We start from the raw sequence: 19,165 nt of genomic DNA, 5'->3' as shown, positions 1-19,165 counted from the left end.
AAGAGATGCAAAAAAACAAAAAAGAGTCATGATATGCATATATATTGCAACAGACCGTGATTTCTGTGGGTGGTAGGATGGTCATTTTTTATTTCCACGTTGAACATTTCTGTTTTCTACTTATTAGTTTGATAATCGGAAACAAAAGCTAAGAGTCTTTGTTGTTTGCGTGTTTGATGCTGAGTTTCCCCGGCAGCAGGGCTGGGAGGTTGGGTGAGGGGTTTGGCTCCGGTTGGGAGCGGAGCGTCGGGTGGGGCTGCAGGCGGGCAGGGTCCCCCGAGGCGCCGGGTCTCTGCCCCTCCAGCGAGTGAGGCGGCCGGACCCTGGCGGCCTGGAAGGGTCGGGAAGGAGCGGTCCCTGGGGGCGAGGCGCCGGCAGGTCCGAGTTCCAGCCCCTTGATGTCCTCCGCGGGCAGCACAGCTCGGCGGGCGGGCTCGGGAAGCTGGCACTCAGAAAGGGGAGAAGGAAGAGGGGCTAAGCCGCAGCCAGCTCCACTTGGCTCCGTGCAGCGGGAGAACAAAGTCTCCTTGAAGGCCACCTGGACTGACGAAGAGTCCAAGCAGCCCAGGTGGGTCAGGGGAGAGGGTGTCCCGCTGCGGGGCGCGAGAACCCGGCCCAGCGACTCCTTGGTCCTGCATGGACCAAACAGGCGGAGGCCGAGGCTGCGGCCGGAGAAGCCCGGAGAGCCGGGCGGGGGCCAGAGATCGCCTCCCAAGAGGTGCCCGGGCTGTGGCCCAGGGTGGATTCCCCACTGCCCTGCCCACCAGCCCGCCCCTGCCGGGCCTCGCCGACCGCCTTCGAGCACAGGCTACTGCCCTCGCCACGCGCCCCCCCGCCCCCGCCCTGCCTCGCTCACCAGCCCTGCGCTGACCCCAGTCCCAGCAAGGAGTCCGACCAGACAGCGATCCACCAGACTGCAATCCACCAGACGGCGATCCGGAGCTACTATCAGCTGATCGCGGCCACTGTGGGCAACGTGGAATGGCTGCGGTTCTGTCTGAACCAGAGCCTCGGGGAAATCCCCACCAACAACAAGGTAAGGCCTTGAGTGTGGGGGCAAGGACCGAGGTCCCTCTCGCGCTACCCAGCTCGGAGTGGTCACCTGGAGAAGAGATGTCCTTTTCTGGGTACATTCTCCTAATTTAACTCATCTTCTGGCTGTGGAAGGACCATTTTGGGGACAGGGAGATTGGGTGGTCTGATGAACACACACTGGTTAATTAGCAAAGGGGTGTGAGCATTCCTAGGGACACAGGGAAGAGAGTAAATTTATATAAATTAAGTTGTAGACCCTGGGACCTCAACCCCACTCAGCCTCCTCCTGCCTGCTCTGGACCTCACAGGGCTTTACTGCCATCCACTTCGCAGCCCAACGGGGCAAGCTTGCATGCCTGCAGGTCCTGGTAGAGGAGTTCAAGTTTCCCGTGGACCTGCTGACCAATGATAGCCAGACCCCCCTGCACCTCGTCATCCACAGGGACAACACTAGTGTGGCCCTCCCCTGCATCTACTACCTGCTGGAGAAAGGGGCAGCCCTCAATGTGTGAGTCCAGCCTGCTTCAGGAGGGAGGCTGCAGACTGGGCACAGGAGCCCGACTTGCAGGCAGGCAAATCCATACAAGACAGGCAGAGGGGCTGTGGGAGGTGATAAGGATTGAGTCCCACATAAAGCAATCTGGAACCCACATGGTGTAGTAGTTAAAGAGACTGGGCTTTGGGAGAGGACAGACCTAGTCCCCATCCCAGCTCTGCAACTTGCTAGCAGACAGCAGGACCTTAGGCAAGTCACTCAATCTCTAAGCCCCACTGCCCTGGTTCCCAAACTTCCCTGGTTCCCAAACTTAAGTGTACACTGGAATCACCTAGGGAGCTTAAAAATATGAACACCTGTGTTCCAATCCAAAGGCTGTGATTTTGGGTCTGTGGTGTGAGCTGGGCTTTGGAAGTCAGAAAAGATCCCCAGGTGCTTCTAACTTATAGCTAAGTTTGGGAACCTCTGTCTCAATGTCTTCAACTGAAATTTGAGAGAATGGTAGTGCCTATCACATGGGACTGCTGTGATCACTGAAACGTGCATGGCATACAGGAGACTGCATGCATTCAAAGTATCAAGCATGCACTATGTGCTAAGCACTATGCTAGAGTCACAAATGGTCCCTCTCCTCATGAAGCTGACATACTAGTGCAGGAGCAGACAGCAAATTAGCAAACAAATAAGTGAACAAAATCCTGACAGAGCATGGGAAGTGGTTATGAAAAAAATAAACATGGTGATGGAGTGGGGAGTAAAGCGGGTAGGGGGAGGATCTATTTTGGATGAAGCAATCACCTCTAAGGAGGTGACATTTAAATTGCAACCTGAAGACTGAGAGTGAGCCAGCCATGCAAAGAGTCAGGGAAGCAGGGAAGTGTTCCAGATAGAGGGAACATCATATGCAAAGACCATGTGTTGGGAAAGACTGGGCAAGGTCAAAGGATAAGATCGAGGAGGTTAGGCTCAGGTCATGCAGCTCTTGTGGGCCGTGGTGAAGCATAGGGAAATGGCAGAGGGCTAGTTGGTTTAAGAGTGGATGAGGTTAGTGGTCTCTGAAACAAGCCAGCTCTCCTTCCAGCAGTTCTTAACTGTTACATACCTCCTAAAGTCAGTTTTGTACTATTCACATAGTCCAATCCCTCCCTCTACAGTAAAGGAAATTGACATACCGAAAGGGGAAGAGACAGCTAGGGTCACCCAATAACCCTAATGGTAGAGCAGGGCCTGGAAACTGGTGTGTCCCTCTATCTGATGGGCAGATGCCCTTTCTCTTTCCTTTCTGTCCTCATCCCCACTGGCGGGGACTTCCACAGTCAGACCTGCAACGGCTCCACGCCCCTGCACCTGGCAGCCCGTGAGGGCCTGCTAGACTGTGTGAAGGTCCTGGTGCAGAGTGGTGCCAACGTCCATGCCCAAGATGCTATGGGCTACAAACCCATTGACTTCTGCAAAATATGGAACCATCGTGCCTGTGCCCGGTAACAGTGTGAGAACCACTTGCAGCCTGCCACTCCCTTCCCCTCCCCCAGCCTTTTCCCTAGGGCCCTCACCACGGCTGAGCCTCTAAGGGGAGGGTTGGGAAGCCAGGCAGCTGGGGGATGCGTCTACAGCCCAGGATATTTAGAATGAGGCAATTACCTCATCACCTGGGCTGGGGGGTAAGTCTGCCCAGGTCCCCTGCCCTCTAGGTTGATCACTGCCCTCCTTCCCTGCCCTGGGGTCCCTGGCTCGTTAGCAGGAGGGTGGTGACCAGGTCATCAAGGAATTTTCCTCTTTCACCTAAAGTAAGTAGGAAGCCAGAGACCCTCTGGCAGCTCCCCTCACCCCCCTCCAAGCTCTCAGCAGCAGCCAGTCTTCCCAGCCCAGGTGGAAGCTCTGTCACTGTGGGATGACACCCCCACCCCGACCTTGGTACCAGGTTCTTGAAGGATGCCATGTGGAAAAAGGACAAGAAGGATTTTGCCCGTGAGATGGGGAAAATGAAGACATTCAAGAGCCAGCTGGCTCTCATGGAGCACAACTACCTGATTGAGTATCAAGTAAGGGGGAAGCAGGGGGGGCCAGGCGCCAGCTGCTATCCAGGCATGTGAGCGGAGGGGACAGTGACCCACATATTGTAGAGGAGTAGCTAGAAGCACACCCATAAAGAACCACCCTTTCCCCTGTACTAACCCCCCGTACTCTGACTGAAATTCTACTCTTTTAAATAAGCCAGTCTTTTGGTCAAAAGTCTTATCTTGTGTTAGAAAGCCAATTTAAGCAAGTTTAAATTTGCAAATATTTCTGGGCCCCTCCTAGTGCACTTCCTCCTTCAGGATGAACCTGCAATGAGACCAAGGCCCTGCCTGTAATTGGGTCTCACACTCTGGTTAAAAAGATCCACCCTTCCTTCCAGCAGGCACTGGGCATTCACTCTGCGCCAGGCACCTGCTAGACCCTGAGGTCCAAAGATGAATATGTGACCCCCATGCTCAAGGAGCTTAAAGTCTAGCAGAGGAGGCAGGTTACATCCCCATCAAGGAGGAGAGGGTCCAGCAGGGTGTCAGGAGGGATGATGCTTCAGAGGAGTCTTTAAACATGTGCAGCAACTGGCTACATGAAGGAGGGAAGGGCTGACCTGCATAAAGAGCAGCCATGTGGAAAGGCATAGAGGCACCTGGGAACATGATGTATGCAGAGAACTGAAAACTCAGAGCAGCTGAGGATCAGATGTAAGTTAGAGGCTGACAAGATTTGGCAGGAGCCCAGATCAGTGAAGGACCTTGACTGGGCAAGAAGGGATTTTAAGCAGGTGTAATTATATAGGGTGCAAAACCCAGAAAACTCAGAAGATACTGGGAATCTTAAGTGAATCCTGAAGTGGGGAGGGCTTTGGAGCTGGTGACTCCAGCATGCCTGGTCTGTTTCAGTGGCATTACTCTCCAGGCCTTAGCCTATCCTCCTCTGATGTCAGGGTCACCAGTCCTCAGAGTCACACACTGTCCGGAAGAGGCAAGGCCCATCTGTTTCCTGTAGCTCTAACCTTTTTCAGAAGCTTCTTACATCTCCCCTCATCTCTTATGGCGTCAATTTGCTCAAGTGCCCGTTCTTGTTCCTTGGCTAGAACTAAAGGAAAGCCATATGCTGACTGACTTAGGTCTGGGGCAAGGTCTGATGGAATTATGGTGATTGGCTTAGCATAAGCAGAGCCTGCCTCTGGAGCTGGGTCAATCTCCAAAGCCCCTGATTGCTTAGCAACAGTCTGGGAGTGAGACAGTGAGACAATGGGAGTGGGGGAGGTTCTGTGACAACATATGGAAGGCTCCAGTGGAGGCAAGAACAGAGCTAGATTGAGTTGCTGCCACCGGACCTGGAGAGCCAGCCAACTGTATCCTCCCTACCTGACTTCCCAAGGCCCACCACTTCCATGACGTGTGTCCACATCAGGCCATCCGGTCCTTTCTGCTGCCTCCTTCCAGGGTCAAGGATGCTGTTTGCACTTCCCATTTGCCTTTCCCCCCAACACACCAGAGACTCTCTTATGGCAGGACATGTCTCCACTATCAGACTGAAGATTCCTGTGGAGGGAGAAGAGGGGACTTGTCTTTTTGTAAGACATGAGGATTTCCGTAGGTCAGGGACTGTGTCTCCCATGTCAAGTTGGAGGCTCACCTAGGGCAGAGGCTATATCTCCCCCATCAGATTGGAGATCTCCCCTGTGGGAGAGGTGCATTGTCTCCCCCATCAGCCCAGGGGCTCCCTTATGAGAAAAGCTGTCTCCCCCTTTGCAACACAGGCTCCCATGAGGTAGGTGTTCCTCTCATCAGACTCAGGGTTTCCCTCATCCATCAGATCGCAGTTTCCAAAGGCTATGGATACAGGACCTCCTTGCACAGAAGCAGAGGGCAGCAGGCCTCCATGACTGTCTTGTGCCCTCTATTGTTACAGAAAGAGCACAAAATGCTCAAAGAAGCTGCTATCAGAAAGTGGCTCCACAGCAAGCTGCACCCAGGCCACTCTCTGGTCTCTAACACCAAGCAAGCCAGGGTCACCGCTCTCTCCAAGACCCCCGAGCAACGGAGATCACAGTGTTCCAGGAGCTTCCAGCCCTCTGTGGAGATGCGCCTGCAATGCATGCCGCAGCCCACAGAGATGCCCAAGCCCATCTATAGGAACCCCACCCACCCCTCTGTGGAGGAGCGCCTGCAACGCATGCCACAGCCCACAGAGATGCCCAAGCCCATCTATAGGAACCCCACGGTCAAGCGGCCGATGATGTGGAATGTTAGCAACAACCCTGCCAGATCCCCCATCACCCAGATCAGCCATCCGCAGGGCATCCGCCTGGGCGTGCATCCAGACCCCAGCCCGGAGCACGACTTCAGCAGCTTCCTGGAGGTGACACCTGACGGGCACGGAGGTGCGCAGCTGCACACAGTGGATGGCCACTGGGTGGCACCAGTGCCACGGCTGCCTTTCGAAGTGATACTCCGCACGCTATATCCACGTGTGTGGCCTTACAGAATGAAGGTGCCCCAGGGTTTTTACCCCATCAGCATGAGGGAAGTGCCCCGGAAGAGGCACCTGGGTAATGACACCTTCTGGACCGACACTCTGACCATGAACCTGCGTGACACATTTGATGAAGCCTTCCTGGCAGCTGTGCGATCTCATCAAGGGCTCCCCGCCCTGCCCTGCCCGCAAACCCACCCATAAAGTTATTATGGCTACCTCTCCAACTGAGGCAGTCCAGTGAAGGCTGAGGTGTGGCGATTCATGTTGTGGAAGGGGAGGAAAGGGGGAGAGATGCCTATAGGCTTCCCACTCCCAAGCTGAAGGAGTCTCCCTTTCCAATCAAAAGCCCAGACCCCAGGCCTCCCTTCTCTCTGCAAGTAAGTCTCTTGCTCCCCCAACCCGCCACCACCCCCTCCCCACCGCCCAGGAAATCCAAGTTAGGTTCAGAGTGGGGGGGCGGGGTCAGTCGCTATCCTTCACCCTGGCATTGTAAAAGTGATACTTCGGCACCCTCACTGCCCTCCCTCCCAGAATGGCCCAGGCTTCCAGGATGGAAGGACCTACTGGGAAATTCTGTTCCTTGTTCAGATTAAGCCCTTCCTGCTGCAGGCTCTAGGCTGAGACCCAGAATGGGGTGGAGAGCAGCTAGTATGTCTCCCTGGCATGGGCTTCCCTGCTACTATGGGCTGCCATCCTTATTCCCAGCGGCCACTGAGGTTTCTGCAGTTCTGGGAGGCATGGGCAGCACAACCAGGGAGGCGAAGGATGTGTGGTTTCCATCTGAGTCTATGAAAGCACTTGTATTTCCTCCAGAAAATTAACTGGCTCCCCTGTATCCCCTTGTACACATCACTACAATTCATTCATTAAACAAACATTTATTGAGTGCTTTCTAGGTGCCAGGCATCAAGCCAGGCACTGTTAATACAAAAATTCCAGGACAGTCCTTGCCCTCAAGGAGCTTACAGTCTAGTGGAGAGATGACCATGAAGCAGGCAAGTGAGTGCAGAGTGATCTGTGTGGTATGCCGGGCTGGGGGTTGGGGAGGAGAGGGTATAGCTAAACCTCCTTGGAGGAAGTTTGAGACTTGACAAGCTGAGACTTGACAGAGAAAGTACCCTTTCTCTGTGACCAAAAGAAAAGCAGAATCAGTGGCAAGACAGAGCCACAGTATCTCTGGATACAAGTGGGGCCCAGAATGCAAGAAGGCAAGTGATGAGGCCAGAGAGGTGAGCAGGGACCAGGACACCATGAGTCTCACAATCCATGCTGAGGGGTCTGGACTTTATCCTGAGGGCAGTGGGAAGCCATGGAGGGTTTTAGGCCAGAGAGTGACTTGATCAGCTATGCAATGCATTTTAGGGAGACAGGTCTGGCCAAGGGATAGAGAAGCAGCAAGAGGCTGTCACAGTAATCCAGGTGAAAGCTGATGACAGTGGGAGTGGCTCAAATCAACAGATGTTAAGGTAGACTTGACCACTTTGAGAAACTGGACATGGTGGGCAGAAAGAGAAAACAGGAATAGAAGACAGGTGTCCTGTCTGGCTCCTGAGTGATCTCAGGGCCAAGGCAAGTACCCAGAAGAGGCAGGTTTGCAGAGGACAGCACGTACCATCTGGGCCGTGGACTTGAATCATCTACGCACCCAGAAGGCAGCAAAACTGTGGTTCAGGTAATCAGGAAGGATGTTGGGGCTGGAGGTCAACTCTCAATGCCTCTGCAGTCCCTGAAATCCTCCAGATGGATGGGCTTCCCTAGGGAGCCCACAACAGAACTCTGAAAGACCCTACTGTGCACAGGCAAGTGGAGAAGCTTGCACAGGAGCCTGAAAGAAACAGCCAGAGAGGTAAGAGGACAACTAGCTACAGGGGTGCCAGGGAAGTGCGATCCAAGAAGCAAGGGGTGATCAGCCATGTCAGATGCTGCCCAGATCCAGTAAGATATGAAAGGGGTCCGTTGGATTTAGCAACCCCTGGGAGAACACTGGCAGTAGAGTGGAGGGGGCAAAGCCACATCATCAAGGTGAGGAACCAAGCAGCAGAGGGAGAAGGGCCAGCTGTCAGCCCAATAGGAGGATGAGGCTGGCCTCCAGTGTCCTCTGCCTTGTGTATCCTGGTCTGCATAGGAAAAAAGGGCCTAGCCGTCACAGTTACTGTGAGAGAAGACCAAAATGTGCTCTTCCTCTTGGTGAAAGGGAAAGCTGGTATTAAGAGAAGATAAATGCTAAAGTCAAGGAAACGAAGGGCTATGATAGAACTTCAGGCATGATATAGAGGAAATATTTTCAAGCACAGGGGTTTTTCCAGTGGCTCAAAGATATCACATGTGTACAGTTCATCTCTGCACCAGCTAGCCTCACTTTGAGGTATAGAACATGGCCAGAAATGGCTCTCATGGGGACTTCATTCCAATATTTACGGTTGAGCACTTGCAAGGCACTGTAGTTGGAGTGCAAGGTCAACAAATGCTGGTCTGTGCCGAAGACCTGGCCTGCCTTCTTAGAAGGCAGAGATATCTCCCCAGGAGCCAAGAGTGCACAGAAGAGGGCCAGACCTCGGACGCTGTTACAGGGACAAACAGCTTCTCCCATTAGTCCCATTTCTTTAAAAACAGGCTGCCTGGAAGCTGATTTTTATTTTGTTTCTCCTTGAGCCTAAGATAGCATTCAGCCAGAAACCACTCCTCTCCCAGAGGAAGATTTATAAATAGAATATTATAGATGTTCTTCTGGAAATCTAGCCCAGTCCTGAATTGTCCCCTCTCCTACTCCCAGTTTGACAATCATAGAGCCTTGGGGAAAGAGATAGAAGAGAGTGCATCAGAGAGGCTGCCTCTAGGCCCACTTCCCACTCCCTGACCAGGCTCAGCTCTTCACCCCTGCCCCCTTCCCACTAAGGGCTAGAAGAACAGTCCCTTAGGATGGGCGAGACCCAAACCCAGTAAAGGAGTCCCTGGGGCAGAAAAGTGAGTCCAGTCCAGGGCAGAAGGTTAGCAGGAAGAAAGGAAGATGAACTGTCAGGGTATTAAGGCAAACAGTGCCACCTAGAAGCTTTATTCAAATGGAAATCCGCATTTGGACAGAAATCACGGTTCGACAGCAAAAACTATTTCTGTTGGACATGCCAAGCCATGGCCCCTCCCCATGGCCACCTGCCCAGAGAACTTGTCACCATCTGCTCTTCAGCCTCACAGACCCTGCCCTGCCTGCCCCAGCTGGGCCAGAACCTCCTGACCCACCTTGGAAGGGACAGGGGAGAGCTGCAGGACCTCGGCCTCCTGGCTAAGCAGGCTCTGCCACCCTCCCTGGTGCCCTCTGAGGTTATAGCCTCCTGCAGCATCAGATCTGAGCCAAGCTGAACCCCCACCAAGGAGGAAAGGGATGGGGCATCAGAGTTGAGGGGAGGAAAGCCGGGGCTGGTGTTGGGTGCCTTTCCGGCTTCCGGCCCCCACCTGGCATAGAGGCCCAGGGGCCTGACTCTCCTGATCTTGCCCCCACATCCTGCCCGCACGGGGGTCAGTATATCTTCTGACGACTGGGTAGAATGGCCTCTTTGATGAAGGAGAAGACAACCAGGATCCCTAAGCGTTTGCCCCGCTTGCCTTTGGTGAAATAATTGGAGACGACGTCATCTGTGGAGACACAGGCAAGAAGATGAAAGTGAGAGAGAGAAAGAGACAGTGTATGTGTGTGTGTGAACACAGCTATCCCAACTGTGAGTCCAGGTGTCTCCAACACACGGCTATGGCTAGACTCTGGTTCGTGTGTGTGTGTATGTGTGTGTGAACACAGCTATCCCAACTCTGAGCTCAGGTGTCTCCAACACAGGGCTAGACTCTGGTTCGTGTGTGTGTGTGTGTGAACATAGCTATCCCAATTCTGAGCCCAGGTGTCTCCAACACAGGGCTAGACTCTGGTGTGTGTGTACACAGCTATCCCAACTCTGAGCCCAAGTGTCTCCAACACAGGGCTAGACTCTGGTTCCCTCAGTGGACCCCTGCCAACCCAAGCCTTGCTGGCTTGCTCCCACCTCAGCCCCTTAAAAACCCCTTCTCACCTCCTGGCTGCATGGTAGAGGGCAGGACATTCTCCCCAGCCGAAAGTGACACAAAAAACGCAAATGGAATTATCCACAGGCAGAAAGTGAAATAGGCCAGGACCTGGCAACAAGAGAGACTAAGAAGAGGGTACCCTGGAGGTGCAAAGAGTGGGCTGGGTGTGGTCACTGCGTGTTGGTCAAGAGTACACAGAGGGCCACACTTAATCTCCAACGGGGGCCCAGACCTGGGAAGTGGGGAAAGCCACCCTCAGACATCGAAATACTTCTCTGGGGAAAGGTGGGGGCTGAAGATGACTGAATGCGACCACAATCCCTACATCTTGGTCACCAGGAAGCAACTCCCCTGGACTGAAGGAGGCAGATTAAGTGCTAAGCCATGACTGACTGAACCACACTCCCCAAAGAAGTGACCTTGCTCTTCCCAGAGGTTCAAACTGGAGCAGCAGGGTGTGGAGAAATTGTGAGGGAAGAAAACCTTGGTAGCCACTGGGAAAAGCTGGGGCTCAGGACTGCAGCCCACCCTTGCCCTGTGAGGACTGTGTCAGAGAAGGCCACCCTAGTGCCCCTTCCTGACTTCAGGATGACCCCCCCAGGGGAACCCAAAGGACTCACTTAGGAGGAGCAGTGTCCTCCCTGCCTCAGCCAAAGGTGCGCTTTCTGTCCCCACCCACACTGCTCTCTCTAACCATCTATACCTCCTGTTCCCATCCACACTGCCTTCTCTTCTTTTTTTTTTTTTTTTGAGATGGAGTCTCCCTCTGTCGCCCAGGCTGGAGTGCAGTGGTGTGATGTCAGCTCACTGCAAACTCCACCTCCCAGGTTCAAGTGATTCTCCTACCTCAGCCTCTGAGTAGCTGGGATTACTGCTGCCCACTACCACACCCAGCTACTTTTTGTATCTTCAGTAGAGATGGAGTTTCCCCATGTTGGCCAGGCTGGTCTTGAACTCCTGACCTTGTGATCCACCCACCTCAGCCTCCCAAAGTGCTGGGATTACAGGCGTGAGCCACTGTGCCCGGCCTCTCACACACACTGCCTTCTCTAACCATCTATGCCTTCTGTCCCCATCTACACTGCTCTCTCTAACCATCTATGTTTTATTTTTTTTTCAAACATATAATCCTTGAACAGCTTCAGTTTCAAATCATAGCTAAGTTCACAAAGTAAACCATGCAAGTTCCCTTTTACTCCCCTGTCACTGTTAACAGCTGAATGTACCGGACACTTCTTACCTCTGAGAAGGGATAATATTCTTCTGCAAAAAACTGAAATGCTAGGTAATGATTCACCACCACTAATCCTGTTGAGGGAATGAACAGTCAGTCAGTTTAAGGGGAATAAGAGAAAGCTGTACTTTTCACTTCAAAAGGTCGTCAGAAGTTGGGAGCCTCCAGGGAGTCTTAGGCCTGACTTTACACTCAACTCAGGGTAGGCTATTGCCTAGAACTATTTCCCATTCTTCCGTTAAAACGGGAGAATGAGCCTCAACTTGCCCACTGCACAGGGCATTCTGAGTAAAAGTGGAAAGTAAGAAAGCGCCTTGCATGTTATAAAAATGAGACTTCTATGTTACATAATCCAAAGCATCATGACAATTAACCTCATTTTTAGAGGATATGAGTGCTAAAGAAAGCTCTCCCACAGTGGCAGGTAGGCAGAAGTCACGGGTGCGCAGATTAGGTGCCCTTAAGAGGCTCTACTCCAAACTGGGCAGCAGGGAGAAGTCCTGCTCAAATCAAAGGCTCTCACTTCCTCCGGAATGAAAGGGTAAAACTTGCTAGATGCTATTAGGAGAAACACCTAATGTAGATGACGGGGTGATGGATGCAGCAAACCATCGTGGCACATGATGTTTGTTACATAGTGTATACCTATGTAACAAACCTGCAGGTTCTGCACAGATACCCCAGAACTTACAGTATTAAAAAAAAAAAAAAGACTTGCTAGATGCTTTGAGGTGCAATCTTTGGGTTCCTCAGTGTTCTGGGGGAGGGGGTCCTTCCCCATCCTGCCCCGAGGTAAGGCATACTGGTATGAACTGATATGTTCTGGACATACACAGCTGCCCCTCCTTGGTGTGCAACTGAGTTTACAACAGAGGGCACATGTGCACATCCTGGACACAGGCTGCTCAAGAGACAGTCATCCCTGCCTGTTCCCATGGTGAGGTGAAGGGCAGGCACCAGAAAGAACATGGCTCCTGAAACTGATTGTCCCCTCACACACACACCTGACAGCAATGACCATGTCTCCTTTCTTCTCCCCTGCCTCTCATTCTAAGGCAAAGACTATAGTTCTCCTATGCCTAGCCACACTCTAGGGCTAAGAGATAATGGGAGGTAGGATAGTGGCTGGTGCCCACAAGATCTTTTGGAAAAACTCTTTTAGGCATCAAAGGGCAGGTCAAGGGAATGACAAGCGTCAGGTGAGCCTGCTGCTGAGGGGTTGGGGGCAGGAGTTTTTCCCTGGGACAGAGGGGCCTGGTCTCCTTGGAAGGGCTCCCTAAACAAACCTCTGCTGAACAAATTTTTTGGTGAAATCACACCAAGCGCCCAAGGAAGAAACCAGTTTGGCTTTAATAATATGCCCTCTGTGTGGATAATATTCACTCTCCAGGCTCTCTCACAGAAATAGAAAAGTCACTATAAAAAGCCCCTAACTCCATCTGATACCCTGACCACAAGCTAGGGTGGGCAGTAATGATGAACAGGAGCAATGGCAATCTTGGCAACCAAAATACTTTGCAAAGCCTTTTCCAAATATCTGTAAATATCTATACACAGCTCCTATTTGCCCACTGAGTCTCCCAACAGTTCTTTCAGAAACATCCTCTCTAAAGAGATGGAGAAGCTAAGGCCCAAAGAAAGGCAATGATTCCCCAGGGTCAGAAAGTGGTGGCCAGGCAAAGCCAAAGAAGACTGGGTCCTCCACACCCAGGTTCAAGCCCGAGGGAGCAGCAACCAGTGAGAATGAGATGGGAAGCTGCAGCCCTCAGGAGGCATTCACACCAGGCCAGTCTGCAAGGCACTCACAGCCCCATGAGGCTCCAGTCCTAACCATGACTTTGGGTCTGAAGACTGGATGGGGAGCTGCCTGCCTGTCTACTAAAGAAGGGCTTTGAGCTTTTTCTGGCCAAGTGATTTTTTTGAGGCTGGAACTGCCCAGCTAGGGGCCCTGCCTCAGCCAATCCACAACCTCTTATTTCCCAAACTATTCTTCAGACTTACCTCTCTGGGAAAGCCCTCCCTGTCTGAGCCCCCAGCTCCAACAAATTCTACTCACTAGAGCCAAGGTGGGCTCTAGAGTCCTCAGGAGTGACAACCACATCTTCCCAATCTGCCTGGCCTCCTGGAGGACTTCAGCGGCTGACTTCCTTTCTCTGTATCCCCTTTAGTGCCCAGGATGGAGATCAGCACACCCAACCACGTCCGCTGCCTCCCCAACCCTGTCCCCTCTCACCACACGACAGGATGAAGTTAGGCGAGGTCAACATGATGAAGGGGAAGGTCTGGAGGAGGCCAAAGTAGACGAGGTTGGTGAAGAGGCCCACGCCAATCATGCTGGTGGGGAAGTGCTCAAAGATGTAGAGGCCGATCAGTACAGCGGTGGAGAACTGAAACAACCAGAGGCAGACAGTGCAGGGCGCTTCTTCCAGGCAACCTTCCTGGACTCACCAACTCCCAGCCTGCTAAGGGCAGCACTAGGTTCATGCTTCAATCTCCTCATTTCACAGGTCAGGCCTCCCCAACTAGATACTCTGCTCCCAAAGTTAACTTTTTTTTTTTTTTTTTTGAGATGGAGTCTCACTTGGTCATCCAGGCTAGAGTGCAGTGGCATCCACGCTATAGTGCAGTGGCAAGATCTCCTGGGTTCAAGCAATTCTCCTGCCTCAGCCTCCTGAGTAGTTGGGACTACAGGCATGTATTACCACGCCCAGCTCATTTTTGTATCTTTAGTAGAGACAGGGTTTCACCATGTTGGCCAGGCTAGTCTCAAACATCTGATAGCCTCCCAAAGTGCTGGGATTACAGGTGTGAGCCACTGTAGCCAACCCATTTCTCAAGTTTTTTGACAGCAACCCACAGTAAGAAAAATATCTGTCAGGCATGGTGGCCCACACCTGTAATCCAGCACTTTGGGAGGCCAAGGTAGGGGGATCACCTGAGGTCGGGAGTTCAAGACCAGCCTGACCAACATGGAAAAACCCTGTCTCTACTAAAAATACAAAATCAGCCGGGCATGGTGGCACATGCCTGTAATCCCAGCTACTAGGGAGGCTGAGGCAGGAGAATCGCTTGAACCCAGGAGGCGGAAGTTCCAATGACCCAAGACAGTGCCATTGCACTCCAGCCTGGGCAACAAGAGCAAAACTCCATCTCAGACAAAGAGAAAAACATTTAACACTGTGACCCCCAACACATATATACATACATATGATCAAAGCTCAAATTTCAATTCTATTTATGTTCCTTTTAAATGCTGATCATAACCTACTGAATTAATTACATAGCCCAATAAGGAATCGAGCCTACAGTTTGAAAAACACGACTCAGAATGACCTACAGATCAGAGCTTAACAAGTGACAGTTGGCTGAATGAAGGGCTAATCCCTGTGCCAACATCCACAAGCTGGGCCTCTGGACCATAGCTGAGGGCTACAGTCTTGTCTCCACTGTGAACTCCCAACCTCAGGCCATGCCCAGAGTGCAAGTGGCCGCCGACACCAGGCGACCTAAGCGGCTGTGGACGCTTTCTGTCCAAGGGCACCCCTACCCACACCCCTACCCCCAGCCTTTCCTGCAGCTGAACGAAGTCTGTCCACCAGCAGTCACCCTATGGCTTTGACATCAGTGGCAAGGACGGTGTCTTCAGTAAGAGAAGCCTCCCATTAGACCAAGGGAGAGCGAGGCCAGCGAAGCTGTGCCTCTCTTAGGACAAATCACTTGATCCGATTAGAAAGACAGCAATGAACAAATACTCAAAACTGTCTTACGGCTCCTCTAAGTTCCAAATGCTGTGAACAGAGCAAAGGGCTAAAGACAGTAGAAGACAGCTAAGCAAAGTCAAAGCCATGGTCCTGTCACCAGAGAATGTACACTTGACTGTCACCTTAAGGACTAAAGGAGAAGGTCTGCGGTGAAACAATGCCACTTGGGAAGGAGGTTAGGGAAGATCTGGGCCCAGGAGTGCAGACATAACAGCACTCAGGGCAATGAGGTAAGAGTGTATGCTTAGGAAACAGCAGAGGCACAGGCCTCATCATCCATGCCAAACTCTCCTCAATTCCTGCTTTTGAGGCAGGGCAAAAGAGTAAGGAGGACTCCTAGAGAAAGTTGCCACTTACCCAGATCATGTATTTTATGATTCTGCTGGTGGCCACTGTGTATTCTTCTATCAGTTCTGCCAGGTAATAGAGTCCAGCCGCTGGGGGGTGGGGAGAAGGGCAAGCAGGGAGACCATCAGCCAGGGTCACTCCCACCATCCTGGTCACCCCTCTCTCTGCAGCCCAGTCCCCATCCACCCTTCATGGACTCCAGAAGGTCAAGAACAAACCAAACATCCCATGTGTTTGCTCTTCCAAGTCTGGAGAAGCAAAACTTTGTTAGGGCAACTAAGGAAAAATCCCACAAAAACAATGAAAGTCTGCATTTGATGCCTCAGTACAATGCTAACCTCTGCCTCAGAAAGCGGAATTTCAATAAACACCTGCTGGGCACTTGGCAAGAGCCAGGTCCTTGGGCTGAGGATATAGCTGAACAAGACAGACAAGGATCCTTCCCTGACTCAGCTTGGGAAGGGGAAGGAGAACAAGTAGGGAGGAGAGACAGACGAGTTCAGCGTGAGAAATGCTACTTTAGGAAAAGGACAGGGCAACTGCTGGACCATCGACCCCTGTGGACTTCCCGGAGGAGATGATATCTCAACTGAGGCGGAGAGGGAACTAGCCAGAGGGGAAGTGTCAAAGGTGAGGAGAGAAGCAAGTATCAAGGGCCAGAGGGGCAAAGGCGGCGGTAGGCGGCGGGGAAAAGTTCCGCGCGGCGGGCCGAGGAAGAGTGGGAGCGGCAGCGGTTAGCGGTCCGCAGGCGCGGGCGGGGCGCTCGAGTCAGCCCGTCCCGGGCACAGCCGTGGCGGACTTTGTGACACCTGGAAGGAGCCGCGGTCAGGCCGGGCTGCCGGGCTCGGCAGAAGGTGCAGAACCAGGCGGGATAGGATTGGGACGGCGAAGGCTGGGAGCGCAGGGCAGGGGACCCCGAGTGGCCCCAAAACCCCCGCGACGCGACCCCCAACGAGCACCGATGCTGGTGCGGGAGCCCGCGCGGGCCGGGGTCGTGCAGTCTCACCGACGGCCAGCGTGATGAAGGCCACCTGGATGAAGAGCGACAGCCAGCTCAGCACGTACATGAACCACATGGCGCCCCCGCCCGCTCCCCGGCCGCCGGGACGGGCCTGCGCGCTTCGGCTCCGGCGACACAGAGCCGCCACCGCCGCGGCCGCTGCGTCGCCGCCCCGCAGACGGCAGGACTACGGTGCGCCGCCGCCGAGAGGAGCCCGGCTCGAGTGTTGCTGGGGAGTCAGGCTCGTGCTAGCGCCGCCCGCAGGAGAGGAGGGCCAACCGCCGCTGCCCTGCGCTCGCGGACCACCAGGCTCTCTCGCTCCACTCGGGGGAACGAATGCAAGAGGCGGCAGACCAGGGGAGGCGGGACTGTCCCCAGGGGCGGGGACCAGGCGCCCGTATTGGGAGTCGGAGTGCAGCCTCCAGCCTCTCCCTGTACACTCCCGCGCCAGCCTGGAGGGGTCCAGGGCGGGACAGGGCCGCCTGACTGCGCCCCAGCAACCTCATCAGAACCTGCTTCCTGGCAGGTTGCGCACAAAACTGTTTCTTGCTTTCGCAGGTGACATAGACAAAATTATTGAATTCCTAACATGTGCCACGCTCTGTGATAAAGGCCAGGTGTATTCTTGCCGAAATTTGAGCAGGTGATGTAAATCATTTTATGGATGGGGAAGCTGGGGCCAAAGGAAATTACCTTGCCCTGGGTCATACATCCAGGAAGCGACACAGTCAGGAGTTGGGGGATTTTAATCGGTCATCCTCAGGCCTAATTCCCCTCTAGGCTGTTCTTTTGGGGTACGTTCCGCACCTTTGTGTCGCCCGCACCTCACCCTGTGCCGGGCACGCAGAGCGCCCACTAGGCGCTGGATACATTTACTACACCTCTGGGAGGGTTCCTGGCGGGTACCTGGAACCCGTTAGTCCTTGTCAACAAGTCTCCCATCTAGTGGCCGAGACAGGAATGCAAAATAATATATGAAGAGTAGGAGTCTAGTAGGCTTATTTCCGAATCATATTTTTCATGCATAAAAATAAATACATATTCCTAAAAAAAACAATTACCATATGATTCAGCAATTCTACTTCTCGGTATATACGCAAAAGAACTGAGAAAGCAACGACATTTGTACACCAATATTCATAGCATTATTCACAATGGTCAGAAGACGGAAACCAACCCAAAGTCCATCGGTTGACGAAAAGACAGACAAAATGTACTATAAACATGCAATGGAATATTATTTAGCCTTAAAATGAAGTGAAATTCTGACACATGCTACAACATCAATGAACCTTGAAGGCATGATGCTAAGTGAAATAAGCCAAATGGGAAAGGACACATACTATCTGATAACACTCAAATTTATTTATTTATTTGACATGGAGTCTTGTGCTGTTGCCCAGGCTGGAGTGCAGTGGCACGATCTCAGCTCACTGCAACCTCCACTTCCTGGGTTCAAGCGGTTCTCCTGCCTCAGCCTCCTGAGCAGCTGGGATTATAGGCAGAAAGTTAAATGGTGCTTGCCAGGGTCTGGGGGAGAAAGAATGGGGAGTTACTTTTTAATGGATACAGAGTTTCAGTTTGGGATACAGTTTAATGTTTAATGGATACGGTTTAATGGATACTGAGTTTCAGTTTCAAGACTGAAAACAACCTAAGTGTTCATGAATAGGAAACTGGTTAAGTATATCTTGTTACATCATGAAGCCAAGCCATAAAAACCAATGAGGGTGTTGTTTATATGTCTATATAGGACTATTTTTGAAAAAAAGCAAAAGGATGGGGAGAAAGGATCTATATACACATTTTTTTGCAGGGAGGGACAGGGTCTCACTCTGTCACCAAGGCTGGAGCACAGTGACGAGATCATGGCTCACTGCACCCTAGACCCCCGGGGCTCAAGAGATCTTCCCACCTCAGCCTCCCAAGCAGCTGGGACTACAAATGCACACCACAACACCTGGCCGATTTTTTTATTTTTATTTTTTGTACAGATGAGGTCATGCTGTCCGGGCTGGTCTTGAACTCCTGGGCTCAAGCAATCCTCCTACCACAGTCTCCCAAAGTACTGGGAATACAGGCATGAGCCACATCACCGAGCCTACACATTTCTTTTTACAATATCTCTGGAAGGATACATTAGAAAACAGTAATATTGTTTGCTTCCTAGGAAGAGAAGGGGTGGGGTTCGAGAATAGGAGAGAGCATTCCCACTGTATGTCATTTTATACCCTTAAAACATTGAACTATGCAAATATATGAAAAGTTGTTACCTATTCATAAAAAAGAAGTTTAAAATTAAAATGTTTATAGTGTGTTGGACCTGCTAGGATGTCTCAAATCTCCTGTGGTTACCCAGTCCTTTGTGAGAAAAAAAACACTCTGTGGTGCCTTACTAGTAAGTTTGCTAACCTCGGGTCATGTGACTTGGTCATCCCTGATTGTTCCAATAGGGGAGCTTCGTGCCCTGATCTTTTTTATTGAGGAGTTTGTATTTGAGACACAGAGGCATCAGTGAGTAGAAGCACAGTAAAGCCTCTCTCTCTTATTTATTTATTTGACATAGAGTCTTGTTCTGTTGCCCAGGCTGGAGTGCAGTGGCATAATCTCAGCTCACTGCAACCTCCACCTCCTGGGTTCAAGCGATTCTCCTGCCTCAGCCTCCTGAGCAGCTGGGATTACAGGTATTCACCACCATGCCCACATAATTTTTGTGTTTTTAGTAGAGAAGGGGTACTCCATAT

At 52.1% G+C, this 19,165-nt stretch overlaps 2 protein-coding genes across 2 annotated transcripts; one reads left to right on the top strand and one right to left on the bottom strand.

The window, feature by feature from the left end:
- Window positions 1-398: 398 nt before the first annotated feature.
- On the top strand, window positions 399-6,426 carry ANKRD53 (ankyrin repeat domain 53). The gene is given in 7 exon segments (XM_032291808.1): window positions 399-568; window positions 768-858; window positions 860-1,036; window positions 1,344-1,543; window positions 2,848-3,012; window positions 3,453-3,573; window positions 5,462-6,426. Coding segments are annotated over 7 exon segments (1,692 nt in total). The 3' UTR covers window positions 6,230-6,426.
- Window positions 6,427-6,890: 464 nt separating this feature from the next.
- TEX261 (testis expressed 261) lies at window positions 6,891-16,674 on the bottom strand. Its single transcript, XM_032291807.1, has 6 exons — window positions 16,428-16,674; window positions 15,431-15,510; window positions 13,546-13,699; window positions 11,319-11,386; window positions 10,084-10,186; window positions 6,891-9,658 (listed from the first exon to the last, which is right to left on the bottom strand). Exons 1-6 carry the CDS (start codon window positions 16,495-16,497, stop codon window positions 9,543-9,545), a joined length of 591 nt encoding a protein of 196 aa, XP_032147698.1. The 5' UTR covers window positions 16,498-16,674; the 3' UTR covers window positions 6,891-9,542.
- Between the last annotated feature and the right edge of the window lie 2,491 nt (window positions 16,675-19,165).

Source organism: Sapajus apella, unplaced genomic scaffold, assembly GCF_009761245.1.
Source record: "Sapajus apella isolate SASKATOON/1434 unplaced genomic scaffold, GSC_monkey_1.0 scaffold26, whole genome shotgun sequence".
Lineage (NCBI taxonomy): Eukaryota > Metazoa > Chordata > Mammalia > Primates > Cebidae > Sapajus > Sapajus apella.
The sequence above is the reverse complement of the archived record's forward strand: the minus strand, read 5'-3'. Positions and strand labels throughout refer to the sequence as shown.

Bases quoted from the DNA above. Each gene is read 5' to 3' on its own strand.
- TEX261 (XM_032291807.1), bottom strand. From the start codon at position 16,497: ATGTGGTTCATGTACGTGCTGAGCTGGCTGTCGCTCTTCATCCAGGTG. The intron at 15,511-16,427 runs GTGAGACTGCAC...CCCACCCCCCAG, and splicing joins CTTCATCACGCTGGCCGTCG to CGGCTGGACTCTATTACCTG. The intron at 9,659-10,083 runs GTGAGAAGGGGT...GTGTCTCCACAG, and splicing joins CTCTACCATGCAGCCAGGAG to ATGACGTCGTCTCCAATTAT.